Source organism: Cyprinus carpio, chromosome A17, assembly GCF_018340385.1.
Source record: "Cyprinus carpio isolate SPL01 chromosome A17, ASM1834038v1, whole genome shotgun sequence".
NCBI lineage: Eukaryota > Metazoa > Chordata > Actinopteri > Cypriniformes > Cyprinidae > Cyprinus > Cyprinus carpio.
Genome location: NC_056588.1, coordinates 8,642,306 through 8,659,874, shown reverse-complemented (window position 1 = coordinate 8,659,874; position 17,569 = coordinate 8,642,306). Strand labels below are relative to the sequence as shown.

At 34.8% G+C, this 17,569-nt stretch overlaps 1 protein-coding gene across 1 annotated transcript in view; it reads left to right on the top strand.

The window, feature by feature from the left end:
• Positions 1-236: 236 nt before the first annotated feature.
• Positions 237-17,569, top strand: part of LOC109106647 (VPS10 domain-containing receptor SorCS3-like) — a 55,901-nt gene continuing 38,568 nt past the window's right edge. The window contains exon 1 of the mRNA XM_042773859.1: positions 237-1,129. Coding sequence (XP_042629793.1) covers positions 548-1,129 — 582 coding nt within the window. The 5' untranslated portion in view covers positions 237-547. The remainder of the gene's footprint in view (positions 1,130-17,569) is intronic.

Sequence of the window (17,569 nt, the reverse complement as noted above, 5' to 3'; positions counted from 1 at the left end):
TGATTCTTTACAATATATGTTCAACACGTTTATAAGGACAATAGGGAGAGTAAATGATACAAGTTAAAAGGTTTAAGGAGCGTCAGTCACTGTTACACAATTCATTTCTTAAAATTAAGACTTATCACTGGTTTTCATTTTGTTTCCGTGTTTAAAATGTCTCTCACTGTGGGACGGCAGAAGAGGTTATCTGTATTCCTGCTTACATATTAACATGAAAAGATGCAGTCTCGACTGCTCCAGATGTCTCTGCTCGCGGATACCCTCGGGGCCATAGCTATACCCCGCGCGCGCACCTGTCACACACTCTGCTCCCGAGCTCGATCCAAGCAGGAGTGAGTGAGTGAGAGCGTGTCACTCAGCGGCTCCACCCCTCCGGTAACTACACCCCGCTCAGAACCGACCGAACCCGCACATCAGACACATTCACCGTTATACAGGTAGGCTATGCCCCCAACGTCACTACCGTGGCGAAAAGTTATTTTAGTTGTTTATGCTGGGGTTTTAGGGGAACTTACGTGGACTTGGTAGGGTCTAAAAGGTAAAAATGAGAGGGAGGATGATTAAGACGAAGAATGTCTTGGGGTTCGAGTCGAGCTGGACGTACTGGACGCTGTTTTTTCTCTGCGCTCTCGTGCCGCTCCCAGTGCGTGCAGAAATCACTTGCGCCTCGTGCTTCGCACCAATACGTCGGGCAGCTTTTGTCAGCCGTGATTTTGGAAGTGCACCGGACGGCAGTACTGATAAAAACTGGAAATGGAGACTTGATGGAGCTCAACTTTCCCCCGAAGCGCACGAAAAATCTCCTTCCGTGTCCTGGATAGAGAAACTGCAGAACGCGAACATATCCAGAGCGGAACGGACTAGCCCAGCTGAAGAAAAAGACGGAAAAGTTTATCCAACATCGTCTCCAGAGGAACCCAAAGTGAACAGGAGAGAAAAGCGCAGTCTGTTTCCGCCTGAGAGCGCGGCCGGTTCCCGGTTCGAGTTCAGGCGTACCGGAGGAGTTGACGGTACCGGGAAGAGCCCGAGGCAGAATGAGCCACACCTGATCACGTCCACCTTTGCTCTGTCCGCAGATTCGGCTCATAATCAGGCCATGGTGCTGTGGTCCGGACCCAACAGCAGCGTGAGTGTAAACTTTATCCAACGTATTTCGCTTGAAAGAGCCTTACTTTGGTAATTGTTAATAATATATGCTTGTAAAGTTAAAATGGAACTTGTGGGTCATCTTATCTGTAGTTTTGTATTGTGATGGCTTTGAGTAGTCCACAAGCAGGACTGGCGCACGGCAGCTGCAACACCAGAGCGCGCACGCGTGCGTCACCTTTTTTTGTTTCTTTATAGCAAAAACACAATTTCTGTTTTTTTTTTTTTTTTTTTTTTATGAACAGAGACTGCAATCAAAGCGTATAATCTAAAGCATCGGTAAAGAAAGTGCACAAATTCCTTGCTCAAGCATTTGGCAGACACCGAATAAATAGGCAGTGAGAACATAATCCATAAATGAAAACAATTCAATCAAAGTCAGTCTGTTTCCCCTTAATATTAGCATTTCTTTAATGAATGTGTACTTTCCATAAATGATTATATTGATTATTGAAAGCAACTAGTTTTCAAAAGACCCATACAATTATTTATCTCTTATTCTGATGATTTCTAAGTATGTGTGAGCTTAATAGTCTTTCATTTTTCTTGTCTCATTTTGTAACTTTCTCTGAAATTTCTCTTCAAGTCTTTATTTATATGGAAAGATTGTATGAAAGATTTGTTACTCTGCATTTATTTGTATTTATTTTATGAGCATCATATTTCATACAAGACTTCTTGTTTCTCGTGTACTTCCTTGCTACGCACTATGCAAAAAGAGTAGAATGTCAGAATATGTAGTATTTATGAAACTGTATGCAACCAATACTCCAATGACCTACAGTAGTGCATCTGCTGAGATAATGAAGTGTCCAGCTAGTGGACACTTTTCTGTCTCATAATGCCATGGTAGCTGAGAGAAGTAGGATAAAAAAAGAACTGTGAGCCAAGTGCTTTTGGTAAGAAAGTAGTTTCTTGTGACTAAATATTTAACACATTATTATTTTGTTGTTGTTAGTAAAGTTTCAACATGGTGGATGAAGTGTGGAGAAGCAGTTTATTCGAATCCAGCGCATACTAAGAACTTACAGGATTTTGGACACAGCTTTCGTCTCATTTTCCATCACCTCTGGTTTGATGCATACTTCATTGGGGCATCTGTTCAGGGATGCAGATGTTTCAGAAGAACCTGCCAATAAGAACACGGTTCAGTGCACAGTTCAGAAGAATCTGCCTGCACCACTTTACTTTACAAACAATTAATTTCTTTAATCAATAATCTATTTGCTGCATCTGCTAGATATCTACATCTCTAGCGCCCAGGGTGCTCAGCTTGTATTTCTCCATATGCTACTTTGTTTTGAGTGTGAATGACACCTATTTTTTGAAACCCAAACTCATTACTTTTCCTTCACAACTTCTGTGCCTCATCTGAAATATAAATGACTGACTCTGTCAGCAGACTTTTAGATTGGCAGAGTAATACCTGCAGAATTTATGTGTGTGTGCGTGTTTCTGCAGTACTGCTGATGCCATTGGTTTATCTTTCACCAAACCGCATGAGTGATGTTTTGCGATGCCACAGATGCAAACTGAACATCAGGGAACAGATAGCATCCCCTGAAACTCTTTCTGTCTCTATCTCGTCTTGGCATACTCACATTTATTTCATGGCACATAGACATTCACTGTATTGATTTGACACATTTGACACTCCTATACATAACGAAGCAGCAAATTGTTTAAAGAATAACACTTAATAATATATTTAAAAAGCATCCTACACAATCATGACATTAAATGAAAAATGAGGCCCATATGGTATTTTCAAAAGATCCGTTTAGAAAATTATGTTAGCACAAGAAGAGATGACACCGGTAGCCTCTCAGTGGCAAGCAACAAATGATGCCCTATGTCATGCCAGTTTTCATATAATGTGAAACCTTTCCCGTTGCTTCCTGTAGACACTCTGACTTATTACCACACAAGTGATAAAGCTAATGTCTGGGCTTTCGCACCTCTGTTGTACCTTGCTCAATCACTGACACGCACACATACAAGTTTTATTTACGCATTTAGGAGGCAATAATAATGATGCTAATTTTACTGTTATTATAGAGCAGCCTATCTTAAATACCCTTCTTTGCTCCAGAAGGTGAGAGCAGATGGACAGATACCTGTAAAGTATAATACCAGGATACAGCTACACTCAAAGGCCATGCATGTGTGTGTGATGACATCACGGAAGAATTAGAGACAAGGTGTTCCATTCTGTTGTAAGTGCCCTGAGAAGTGGACTTTACAGGTTATTTCACAATTTTAAAGGGATGGTTCACCTAAAAATGAAAATTCTGTCATCATGTCAATCCCCAAGAATTTGGTTAATCTTTGAAGAATATATATTTTTAATGAAATATCATTGGTTTTTGTCTTTCCATTGAAAGTCCATGCAATCAAAACATTAAAAAAAGGTTATAAAGTCATTGTCAAATTAATCCAAATTAATCAAGTTGTTTAATCCAAGTCTTATGAAGAGAAAATAAGTGGTTGAAAAAGGTCATAAATCCAGGTCAACATGATGCATTCAGATAAGTTGTCCCAATGATTGTCTTAATTATACTATGTAGCATTATTTTGAATTTGTTTGTTCATTAAATGCAAAATGCCTCATTTAGCCGATAAGTTTGTCAAGACAACAGATCTCATGTTCAGCAATTTATATTTTTTTATTCAGCAAAAAATTATATATATATATATTATAGCCATATATACTGCATAGTCTTATAGGACACTTCATATGTTGGACGTAGCAAAGATTTTTTTATGGTTGTATATAATGCAGGCCTCAACACTTGACACACAAAACCCAAGAATGGTGACAATCAAGAAATCACAACACAATATTTAACAATAATGACAGTATAAAAACAAATTTTTAAATTAAGTCAGCAAACAACAAAACAACAATTTTATGTAAACATAATTTATTCATAAATGTTAAATTCTTGGTATGATAATTTTAAATGTTAAATTCTCACTATTTCATTCTTTGGGGAAACATTTGGGGGAACTCTGTTGGTCTGACATGAGTTTTTATGTAGTTCATGTAGAAAATGACATTTCTTAAACTGTAAAATACCTGTATGTATTTGCTTTAATTACAGTGTATGATGAACAGATTTAATACAATTTTAATATAACCAAATTGTGTTGCCAAATTGTCATATTAAACAAAGTAACAGATGTTTTATCACTCAGTTTAGTGCTTTAAAATATGACAATTTATATTGATTAAATTAATAATACATTTATATTTAAATAAATGCACATGGATCTAGTCTGAGCGACTCAAGTTTTGTACATTTGTGATGATGTTGCAAGGTGTTCCAAATAAATGCATTTTGACAAGTTAAGTTAACTTCAATAGTAGGTAAGTAGAGAGAAGTGAACATTGCATAGGGATTCTACCAATTGGAACGAAGCTACTGTACAGTTTACATTTTTATGATGATACTCATTTGGCTGTATGGTTTTCAACTAGAGTAACATTTGCATGTTTGAAGCATTTGCTATATTTTGGCGTTAGTGGCTTTAGTGACCAGATTGATCCATAGCGTTCAGCAGTTTTCCTGAAGCAGAGTGAGTATGTGTGTGTGTGTGTGTGTGTGTGTGTGTGTGTGTGTGTGTGTGTGTGTTTGTGTTTGTGTTTGTGTCAGAGAGAGCAAGAAACTGTGTGTTCTGCTGAAAGCGTACTCTCTTAGGCCTAATGTCACTGAAAGCTGAAAGCTTTCACTTTTGATTCACGGCAATGGAGAGGCTGTTTGGCCACTTTCTCAATTGTAAAAACAATCAATGAAAATCCATAAAGATGATGGAAATGCAAGAGAATCATTCTGTGGCCCCTGCTGCACTTGCCCTTGGGTCCTGATCCATAGTTTGCCCTCCAAAGTCCACGATGACATTTTCTCTGAGAGGAGCCCCCATGGAGAAATCATTGTGAAGGTGGGGTTTGTATATTTTGTTGTCTAGACAAAACAGATTTTATGCAAATGTGGCTAAGGAAGCACATTCCCAATGGGAAGTCGCTCCACGGGAGTTTGATTGTGATCGAGCAGTGATTTTATCGTTCTAAAATACTCTCCAACCTGCTGTGAGAGAATCACAGATTATGGCTGTACAATCATAGGTTGCGCGGGGTTTATTTTGTGTAAGTGAAAGTGATGTGACATACAGCCAAGTATGGTGACCCATACTCAGAATTTGTGCTCTGCATTTAACCCATCCAAAGTGCACACACACAGCAGTGAACACACACTGTGAACACACACTGGGAGCAGTGGGTAGCCATTTGTGCTGCGGCGCCTGGGGAGCAGTTTGGGGTTCGGTACCTTACTCAAGGGCACCTCAGTCATGGTATTGCCGGCCCGAGACTCAAACCCACAACCTTAGGGTTAGGAGTCAAACTCTCTAACCATTAGGCCATGACTTCCCCTTGTTTGTCTGTCTGTTACGCTCAAGTTTCATGTTGATGCTCTGTTGGTGCCCTACAGGAAGATGGCAGTCAAGTACGTCCAAGTGTGGGCTTGTGCGTGCGTTCATGTGAAACTTTCAAGGGTTGTGTGCGCATGTGTTCGTGTGGGTATTCATGGCCTGCGGAGAGCATGAGGGATGTCCTTGAAGAGTTTGGCTGTCCATCCAAATGTCTACACATCCTCCAACAGTTTCACTCTGGAGTGACAGCCAAAGTGGTTGTGTGTGTGTGTGTGTGTGTGTGTGTGTGTTCACTTGTGTGTGTATGTGTGCGTGTCCTCTCTATCTCAGGGCAGCAGAGTGGCAGAGCTTGTAGCAGTAAACACTCTGACTCGGGAAAACATCAAGCCTGGTTAGTTTTAAAGGACCTTTCGATATTAGGGCATTTTGAGAGGATGCCACTGTTTTACTGCAGTTTTGCAACAAGACACTTTTTAATTTATTCCTTTGATGTCAGCTGAAATATCTTTTTTAATTACTCCAGTCTTGAGTGTCACATGGTCCTTTAGATATCATTTTAATATGCTGATTTGGTGGTCAAGAAACATGAACAATATTTTTGAAGAAACTGTGAAATAATTTTTCCAGGATTCTTTGATGAATAGAAGGTTCAAAGGAACAGCATTTATTATAATAACATAGATATCTTTTGTAAATCTTATAATATGACTTCACTTTGATCAATTTAATGCATCCATGCTGTATAAAAGTATTAATTTCTCAAAAGAATATATCACTGACCCCAGATGTTTGAACAGTAGCGTATGTTAATCATGTCTCTTTTTTATGTTCCTTTCTTCCTTTTTCTGTAATTTGCACAAAGATGATGAAAGATGTAAAATGTTTCAGCAAACTATACTTTAATACAAAAATTAAGTTAGAGTACTTACCTCCTGTGACATCAACCTTCTGATATTAGCTATACAATAACTAACTTGCTAAAACTTACTTAAGTAGTGTAGTGGGGCATTTTAGAGCTCCAGTCCCTCTGCTATGGACAGCAAGTCATATCCATTTACCTGCATTACCCTTAAAAAGTGAATCTATGCACAGTCTTCTATAATTTGTCACTTACAGTAATGTGCAGAGCTGCTTGCATAACCTCGGGATTTGTTCTCTCAAACCCTGAAATCTCATAATCATTATTAGGATCTACCAGAGCAATGTGAATATATTTAGTTAAACTCCCTGTTTTACAGATTCATGTTTTGTGCCACTAACTAATCATTTTAAAATCATATGATTTATGAGACACAGCCATTCTTAAAATATAAGAATATCCAGTACCAATAAAAGTTTGAAACTGAAATAATTTGTAATTTGCTCAGCAGAGATTTATGTACAATTTGAAAGGAAAATGAAACAAACAGCCCTACTCTCAGCATTTCCACAGCCGAGGATTATAAATAGCCGGAATAAAAAAAATCTTTCTCTTGTCATTGTAAAAAATGTTGTTGTAAAGCTTAGCAATCTTAAATTAGAGAATTACATATATACAAATCTAATACTGGTTCCTTAGAGTCATCCTTAAACCTAAAAAACCTAAATAATTCGATTTCTTTTTATATTCCTGACCTTTTCAGTTTATCCAGATATATGTGCCCATTTCTAAAGCTCCATTACTCAAATATTTGCTGACACAAATGTGGTAGAGATGGTTAGTTCAGTAAAGTTGAAATTTCCAACTATCACTTCTGTAAAGGGAACTGCAGTATAACACTTTTGTCAATTCAGTTATTAAAATGTGTATACAGTGTAGGTTTTTTGTACATCAGTAAATATTGCTCATTTTAATTAAAAGGTTGACCATAGATATTACCAATACCAAGGTGTAAAAAAGCTCATGTGTTAAAAACAAATGTACTAACTAGAAAATTGGCCATAAATTAAGCATAGACAGCTTAAATGACATTCAATAATATACAGTGTACTACTAGATGTCATTTAAGCTGTTTTTGCTTAATTTTCTTACCTGAAATTATCTGTCAACGTGAACATGAGCAACCCAATGGTAATATAAATCATGTCCATGCATCATGTCTTTTATAGTAATAATTCTGCAATACTAATAATATTAGACTATAAAGACAGATTTATGTAAGATTTATGATTTCTTTTTCCCAGATGAAGTAGTATGTGCTGGCAGGGCACATCTCCACATAGTTGCATTTTTCTGGTATGCTCTGAGTTTAATTTAAACACCTGATGATTATATAATCAAAATACCAAAATATGCATTAAAGTAACAGTACAAATAAGAATATATAGTTAATGATTATAGATTTACAGTGCCCTCCACTAATATTGCCACATTGGTAAATATGAGCAAATGTGGCTGTGAAAATAAATCTGCATCATTTATCTTTTTGAACTTTCACAATTCACAAACTTATAACCTTTCATTGAAGTAAAACAACTGAAAATTAATAACAAAATATGTGAAAGCAGCCATGCACCCTTCACATTCAAATGTATGCAGACCAGTGACCTGATTTTATTTCTAATGGAATTTGTGGTGACAGATTTATTCATTATGAGCTGCTATCCATGCTTTGTAACAGTACTGGATATTAATGCGCATGCAGATTAATTGTGGTTATTGTACAATTTCCAGGGATGTAGGGAGCAAGTCTCAGAAGTGACCTGGAGATGGGAGATGAGAGCATTTGTCATTAGTCTTTAGAGAGTGTGTGTGCATAAGTGTGTATATGTGTTTGCCACTGATGTGTGTGTGTGTGTGTGTGTGTGTGTGTATGCCTGTGAATGTCTTTGAGACCTGTGTGTGTCCGTGTGTGTGTCTAATTACTGGTCTGTAGAGAGTCAGCTTGTCTCTATGTCTTTTTAATTAAAGGCAGAGGCAACAGAGGTCGAGTGGGTATCCAGACTTCAGAGAACTGCGGTGAAAGACATAGAGAAGAGCAAAGGAAGCTAGTGAACAAAAAAAACAAAGGAAGTCAGATCAAAATAAAATAGCATAACATAGAGGTCACTCGATATTTAGAGTGCAAGCTATTATAACCCAGTTCTGACACAGAAAGGAAGTGACATCACAGAATTTGTGTTTAGATACGTTCAAGTCAAAGTTAAAACCCTTGAGTGTCTTTAATGTTAATGATGCAACCTTTTTGTTTTAGTCTGACTCTCTTTATTTTGACTTTGTTCAGATGTCAGCTCAGTTCAATCTATTTTTACCTCAATGGCAAAACATTCGCTCATATTTCTAGCCCTTTAACCCCAGTGGCAGCTTGCGCTACTGTTCTGTCGCAGGTCTGAAAAATAAATCTGCTCTAAAAGGCTACATCCTTTTTAAAAAATGACTAAAACCTCTGTTTAACATTGTATGGAGAAGGACCATGAATATTTACCGCTTTATATGTGCCAATAATCTCACAGCAGATTTTTCAAGGAGCTAAACAGCTCACTGTTCATCTAACATATTTAACATTTATTATTATTATTATTATTATTATTATTATTATTATTATTATTATTATTATTATTATTATTATTTAAAAGTCAAAAAACAAAGCATTTCTCATTTTTTTCTTCACATTTGTTTTTGCTCATTCTTCACATGATGTGCTCCAAGCATCTTTCAGTTTCTCCTCAGTGGGAATTTTAAAATAAATGGTCTGTCTTTCTCTTTGCTCATTTTTTGTTGTTGTTTCAGTTAAATATATTGGCAAAGATAAACATTACATTTAGGCTCTGTTAGACTAGTTTACACAGCCAGGGGGTGCAGTTTCCTTTGATTTTCCAAAATGCCAGTGACCCACAGTTAGGAGAATTATAATAATAAGCTATTTGGTTTAACTTAGGCTTTAAAAAAAAAAAAAAAAAAAAAAAAAAACCACCAACTTAGCTTAACCTTTAAGTAGCCAGTTAAAGTAGTTTCCTTTAATTGTCCATTCACAGGTTCATTAGTTTATGTAACTTTAGAACACAATTTAGACAAAATATCTTGCTTTATCTTTGTATTATTAGTAGTCTTGCACTTTTAATGTAACAGAATAACTCTACTACACTAGTTTAATATCACTATAATTTGTTTTTCTTGGCTCACATGTCAGGTTTGGTTCATCTGAGAATGTTATTGGTGTTTACGGTTTATTTTTTAGTCACTAGAAAGTTATTTTGTAATTATCATTTAAATTTGACAATTTTTTAAACTGTGTGTCATAAATCAACATCTCAGGAAAAAGTTATGGGGTTTCAAATCAAAATATGACTTTCTGTTATGAAACAGGACGTTGATTTCATTCATGTCCTTATTGAGGACACCAGGAATAAAAGCATGTTTATTATGCATTTTGGGAGACACAACAAATGAATAGGGAAAGAAATTATATTTCAATATTCCTATGAAATATTATATATAATTATGAAAATCTTGTCAGTTATTACTCCCATTATTACACTTCTTTTTTTTATTACATGTTGCCCCAAAAACATATTAATATGCAAATTAGATTTAGTTTACAGATACATTATATATAATGAGAAAACCTGTTTATGGCCATTTTACACACATTTTGCATAAAGAAAAATGGTATATCAAATCATTCTGTCATAACATAGTAAATAACTATACACAAAACAAAGCTTAAAAAAAAAAAAAAAAAGAAAACTAAAAATTTATTTGTGATTTAAAAAAAAAAAAAAAAAAAAAAATGAAATCAATTGTTTTTGCCTATGCATGTTCATTCATGTCTTTTTATTTTAGTATATCGTTTAAATTGAGTACTGATGTCCTCTACCAAGGACGTAGCATCTATGAGTAAAATATAATTGTTAATTGTTAATATTTATTATTATTTTTTTTTTAAATTTAATGCTCTAAACAATGTAATGGCATGAAAAAATAAAAAAATTTTCCTAAAATGTTTTGCCGCGTCTCACAAGGTTAAAAAATAATGATTTGATTTGCCCTTAAGTTTTTAAATAGAAAAAAATTAGGTAACACTTTATAATAACTGCACACTATTAATCATTAATTTAGCATTAGTAAACAGATAATTCATAATTTATAAAGCATTAATAGACATTAATAAGTAGTTTATAAATACAGATATAAATGCTGTATTCTTGATTTAAAAGCATATCTATAATGTGTTTAATAACTTTATTGTCATACTTTATTTCATGATCAATTTATCATTTCTCAATGAAGTATAGCATTATTTACAAACCAGTTAATTTAGGAGTTGCCAGTGATTCATAAGATCACAAGAAATTGTAAGTAAATGTAGTAAATTCAGGTATTTATAAAGCATTTAGTACTGGTCAGTTAACTATTTATGTGAGCTCATCTAAAGTGAGGACTAGTTATGCCTTGTAAAGCATTTATATAGGATATTTAAAGGCTCAGTTATCTTCTAAACAGGAAAAGGAAACAAACACACAACACAGTGATACAGAACATAGAAATATTAACAGCCTTTAAATCTCATTTGTAAATGCTTTACAAGGCATAAATAGTCCCTCACTTTAGATGAGCTCACAAAAATAGTTAACTAACAACTACATATGTTTTATAACTACCTGAATTAACCCTGAATTACAGTAGAAATACATGTTAATAAACCATTTATTAACACTCTAAGTAACTATAACTATGTCTGAATAATAAAGATGTATGAATGCACATTTAAATAGTTTATTAATCATTTACTTACAATTTCTAAGTGATCTTATGAACCACTGACAACTCCTTTATAACTGGTGTGTAAATAATGCTATACTTCATTTAGAAATGATAAATTGATCATTAATAAAGTATGAAAAAACAATTATTAAATACATTATAGATATGCTTTTAAATCAAGTATAACGCATTTATATCTGTATTTATAAACTGCTTATTAATGTCTATTAATGGTTTATAAATGATGAATTAACTGTTTCCTAATGCTTAACTAATGATTAATAGCGTGCAGTTATTATAAAGTGTTACCAAAAATTAGTGTGTTTAATAATGTACTAACAATAAAAGTCTATGGAATCATTCTACTAAAGTGTGAAGCAAGTTTTTTTAAAGCACTTACACTTGTAAAAACTGTATGAAGAAATATGCGTATTTCTAATGTTCAAAGTTCAATTCAAAAACTGTATGACTGCATAGATATAAGTATATAAGGGCACTTGTGTTTTGCATTTGTAACCAAGAAACAAATCTCTGAAGTAATCTCTGAAAGTCTAAATTAATTTCTGTGGTAATCAGCAGAATGTCACAGTCGTCCAGAATATTTCTTTAGGTGGAAACGGAGCGTTTTTAACTGCATTTAATCATTACATTGGGCAAGATAAAGCCATCAGTAACACATGCACTCATTAATCATATGTATGTTAAGCTAAATTGTACATGTGTACTTGCGAAGACCTTCCTCTAATACATCTAAAAATATGTATTCCTACTAAACATTTTCAGATTTTAACTAAGATGTTACTTGGTTATTTATGAACCTTTATTTCAACCTTTATTTCTCAAAAATTAGTTTTAAGAGGTCATTTGTGACAACATTTTCAGAAGTCTGCCTAAAAAGTAAGAAAATAAAAGTATAACAAATAATAACAAGTATCCAAAGTACTAGCTGATTGACTTTATGATTTGTTTGTATGTACAATATGCTGGCAGAAGCTAGAGTTTTGCAACCAGAAGTCAAAGCTGTAGAAAGAATCAAAATAAACAATAGAAAACGTGTAAAAAGCACAAGAATACAAAACCCACATAAAAAAAAGAGGAGCTCAAAATATGCACAAAATATCTAAGTTTGGTTACATGTAAAGATTTATATGTGTGTGTGTGTTTATGTGTATACTTATATCGTGCAGTAAAATAAACCTCTCAGCTTTTGGCAGTGTTATGAAGGCTGCTGCTTTCAGTAGAAACTTTATGCATTGCATGTGTATGTGTGTTGCATATGACCGCATATGTTCACCTGCTCGCGCTCTCACTGGGGATCATCTCAGAGCCATGCATTTAAAGATCATTTATATTCACACATGTATATTCATATAGAGATGTGTCCTTGAGGATTATGTTTAAGGAGCTGGAAAATGTACAGAGTTTTTATTATTGCCCTGTGTGGCCCCCAGGCTTTCTGGTGAATAAACACAAAAATAAGATCCAGAAGTGTGAAAATGATTGAAATTTTCAGCCAGGCAGAATCGAGCAATGCGATGATTTGTGGATTTTCCTAAGGCAAAGCAGTGAGCATTAATAAAACATAAATATGAATAAGTATTCTCCTTTTCTAGGTGTGTGTATGTGTGTGAGAGCGCACATCTTTTGCATTTTTGACTGATGAGAAAACGTCTCTCGCCCCAAAGCACAAACTCGTTCTTTAAATTCATCTATTGTGTGTATTATCCCCATAAACTCTATTTCATGCTGTGAGTGTTTGCATTTCAAATCATGCTGTGAGAGCTCTGACATGCTTGCAAACACAAAACACAGAAAGTCTTTCATTTACCTTGATGGTTTATCATTAGAGTGAAAGCGGTACGATACCCTAAAGCCCCAAATTAACCACCGGTCACAAACAAACAGTAGTACAAATGTGTCTAAGATTTGATTACTGCTGCTCAATCTGATGTGAATGCACCCCTTCCATTCAACATCCATTTTTGCCCTGCCTTGTTATACTATATTCAGACATGCGAAGCATATGATAATACAGCTGTATTTTATAAAAAAAATAAAAATAAAGAAAAATTCCCCTCCCTCCATTTTTTGTTCCATATTTTAATGGCTTTAGGTTTATTTATTCATACGGCAGTGTCTAAACATGATACTCAGAGAGCACTAGAAGACAGATTGAGGAGGAAACAATATAAAAGGGAATGAAAAAGTGAAGAATGTTGGATTAATATTCCACACACTCCAAGCACACACTGAAACTGATTGTTTCAATTCCACTCGAGTTAAACTGATATATTATGCCCAGTCTGTTCATGATCGCTGGATTAAAAGAATAAAGATTCCTCCATCCTTTGTGTTTTATTCAAATTGTGAGCATAAATTTCAGTTTGCCGCTAACTCAGGGGGTGTATTACAGTACACAGAAACAAATTAGTGCCAAAAACACTGAGATATGAGCTGCAAAGTTCACCAGAGAGAAACAAAAGTCACAATGTGCTGCATGACTCCTTTGAGAACAGAACTGCAATGAACGTTTCTCTGCTCTCATAGAAAAAGTATCGCAGTTGAGAATTCAGTGTTGTTCTTTGGGTTCTGTAGAACATTGCTGTAAGAATGCCACTGGAACAATGAGCAGGTAGTTCCATTTCATCTCACCATTTTAACTGAACTCATCTGAGTGTTCGAAAACAAAGTCTCTGACCGAAAACTGACACAGAACATATAGACTTTTTAATCACCTACCGTGTTAATGTGATTTTGTTGTGTAGAGTTTCGGAAACAGTTTTAATTATGGGCTTTATCATTTGCAGTAAAATTACCACTTAAAATGGGTCTTCATGTTTTCTTGATTGTCTGTGCTTGCGGTCCCAGATTGCCGCTGTTTGCTCTCGAGTACTTGCATGGTTTTGCTAGGTTATTTTTGCCTCAGACAACCTTCTGGGGAATCATAAGCGTCTGTTTTACTCTCCGGTAAGGCTGATTGGTATACTGGCACTAAAAAAGTAATTTGGCAAATATTGTTACTTGGCCTAGTCAATAATGTTCCACTCTTTAGCATAGTTTGGCATTTTAGGAACTGTGACTTGAAGCATAAAAGTGAATGTGTTGATGTGGGAGATTCATTAAATGTATTATGTTTTTTAACACATTTATCTTTTGAATCAAATCAAATCTAGATGGGATTAACAGAAGTCAAGTTATATGCATTCTTGGTATGGTGGGATTTGTCATCAAAGCTAAAAAAAAAAAAATGTTGTACTATTGTACAAACATTACTGAAGACAATCAGCAAAACATCTTTTTCATATGTAATTGTATGTAAAATATATATATATATATATATATATATAATTTACTCATTGCACCTTTGCATTGGTTCAGAATTTCCATTTCCTGTGCATTTTGACAAATTGGAGAATTGTACCTAACATTTACACATTATTAACGAACTACTGTAAATGCGTTAATGTGTCAACTGGAAGAAGTGATGAGATTAATCATAAATTATTGACACTGGGCCTATTTCACAGTCCAACAGTAGTTTCATTTCATTTTGCCTGAGGCTGTTTATTTGTTGTTTAAAGGGGTCATATGATGCTGCTAAAAAGAACATTATTTTGTGTATTTGGTGTAATGAAATGAGTTTATGCAGTTTAAGGTTAAAAAACACATTATTTTCCACATACTGTACATTATTGTTTCTCCTCTATGCCCCGCCTTCTGAAACACTTTGATTTTTACAAGGTTCATCGCTCTGAAAAATGAGGTGTGCTCTAACTGAAAAGCTGTCCAATGCGTTGTGATTGGCCGAATACCTCAAGCGTGTGATGGAAATGTTACGCCCCTTAACATATTGTGATGCCCTGTCCGGCCGGAGCGACGAGATAATAACATTAAACCCATTATAAACATGATATAAACATGATTTCTAGTCATGTCCTCTTTTGGAAGGCCAAACAAAGTAGTTTCACTTTCTCAACGAAACAGCATCACACACCGTGGCCTTGAGTGAGCAGAGGCCGGAGGCCTTGAGTGAGGCGTGGTAAAACGAGCCGTTTCAGGGGGGTGTGGACAAGTCTTAACTTTTATAAAGAATATCTCTTTGGATTTGAGACTTTATTCTTTGCAACTTTACAGATCTTCTTTATGCACCAAGAGCTTGTAACACTCCAAAGAAAAAGGAAAAATTGAAATCACATCATATGACCCCTTTTGAGATGTTGATTTAGTTGAGGTGCCAGAGGCTGTATTGTACTAAAGCCAAAATGTTGGTATCAATGCAACAATACTCCCCAGTTCAAGTTGCATGTAGTTAAGCCAAGAGTGGTGTCATTTATGTTCTGTGGTTAGGAAATTAGAAAACCTCACAGGCCTTATTCTTGCCTCAGAAAAAATAAAGAATAGGCTACAACATTCTATAATGGGTTCAAGAGAAAGATGGAGAAAGTAAGACTTTCAGTCAACAAATTGATTTAAAATGTCAACCTGTCCCACTCTATATATTATTTCACTTTTAAAAAGTTATAGCTTAAAAGCTGAGGTTTACAAGTGTATCATTATTTCCCATGAGTGGATTTTAAAAGGCTTATGGTCCACTTTGAGAATAGCCTTGAGTCTTCTTCAAAATGTCATGGTCCACAACAACATAAATAAAACAGAATAATTTTAGTAGGGTTGTCACTTGGAAAATAGTATCAGTGGAGAAAAAAGAAATTATGCTTATTTGTGCCGAAAGGCGCTTAATATTATTGTGAATTGGACAAACGTAGAAATTTGCTCAATTTTTTAAAATGTGTTCTGTACTTATTTAGGGGGTAAACATGCAGATTGTAGACCTCTAATGAGTTTATACAAATATGGTAAAATATGTTAAATGTGATTAGAGTACTGCTCTTATATTAGTTTCTGAAAGCATCATCACCTTTATGATGTCTTTAATAAATGAGCATGCAATATGTATGTTGTAATTCTGCTAAAGTTTCTGAGGAATTCTGTAGGCACAGATTCTGCACTGATTTAATTATGATTAAAAAGACTAATAAATTAAAGCATTGTTATTTAAGCCACTGGGTACATATTATTTCCGGATCTTATTGAATAGGACTGAAACACATAGTGTACATTAATTTATATTAATATTGTGAATTATCAAATTATAGTTTAATATAATCATATATTTTATTCCATAAATATTATTCCAACATTTTTAAGTACTGGGCCTCAGTATAATTTTTCAGTAGACACTGTTTATGTCATTTTAATGTAAAAAAAATTGACTACATGCTTTTGCAGGTAACTTAAAGGCAAAAACTGGTTTATATTCAGTTCAAAACAATAAGCTAGTTAATGTTGTTCATGTTGCATGTGCCTTTTTACTATGTAAATCTTTTTGTGCAATATGAAAATATACTTGCATGCAGTACACTCTTAGTCATGTTTTTTTAATGCTCATAGGCACCAGAGTAAATGTCCAGTTTGGAACAGATCTTAAAGTGATATGTCTTGCCGGCTCAGTTGCAAAAGCTTTATAAAGTGTTGTCAGCTTCCTTTGGAAGAAACATCAGCTATGTTAGTAGTACTATGCCATCTGTTCTTGTTATTGTTATTGTTTTTGATTTCACCTCTACTTGTTGTCGCTGTCAAGTGAGCAACCTTCAATGGATACTGATTGGTCTTAGCAGGAGTTGTTTCCATGGTATCACACAGAGCACAACAAAATGGCCATACACAGCACTATAAGCTGCAATTTAGATAATCATATTTCATGGGCAAATGCAATAAAGTAAATAAAATAGATATGGGAATTATGGAAAATGGAAATGTTCAGTTGTAGGATTCAGCGTGTAATATGGATTTTATGACATACTGGCTCTAGCTGAAAAAGACAGGAATGTTAAGTCTTCAACAATGTTGACATGTTTTGCATGTAATGAAACATTTATTTCAGAGAGAACAAAAGGTAGAGGAACAAAAAGATGAATGTAATGGTGAAGCTTTTTCATGTATTTGACTGAACAGACCTCAGCATATTGACTGTAACATGACAGTAATTCATTTATGTTTGAACTGAATCTGATCTTAGCTAGAACATGAACTGATCAAACCCACCATTCATATGCAAATGTGATTAAATCTGCATAACATCCCTGCACATATTATTGACCTCATAGAAATTTAGAATAGAAACATCGACTTTGATATTAATATTCATTTTCAGCCCCATGGACACCGGTCTCTCTGTCGCTCTTTCACTCTTTCAGGAAATGTAATTAGTTCCAGTATCACGGTGGTTTTGCTGTTCAGGAAGCT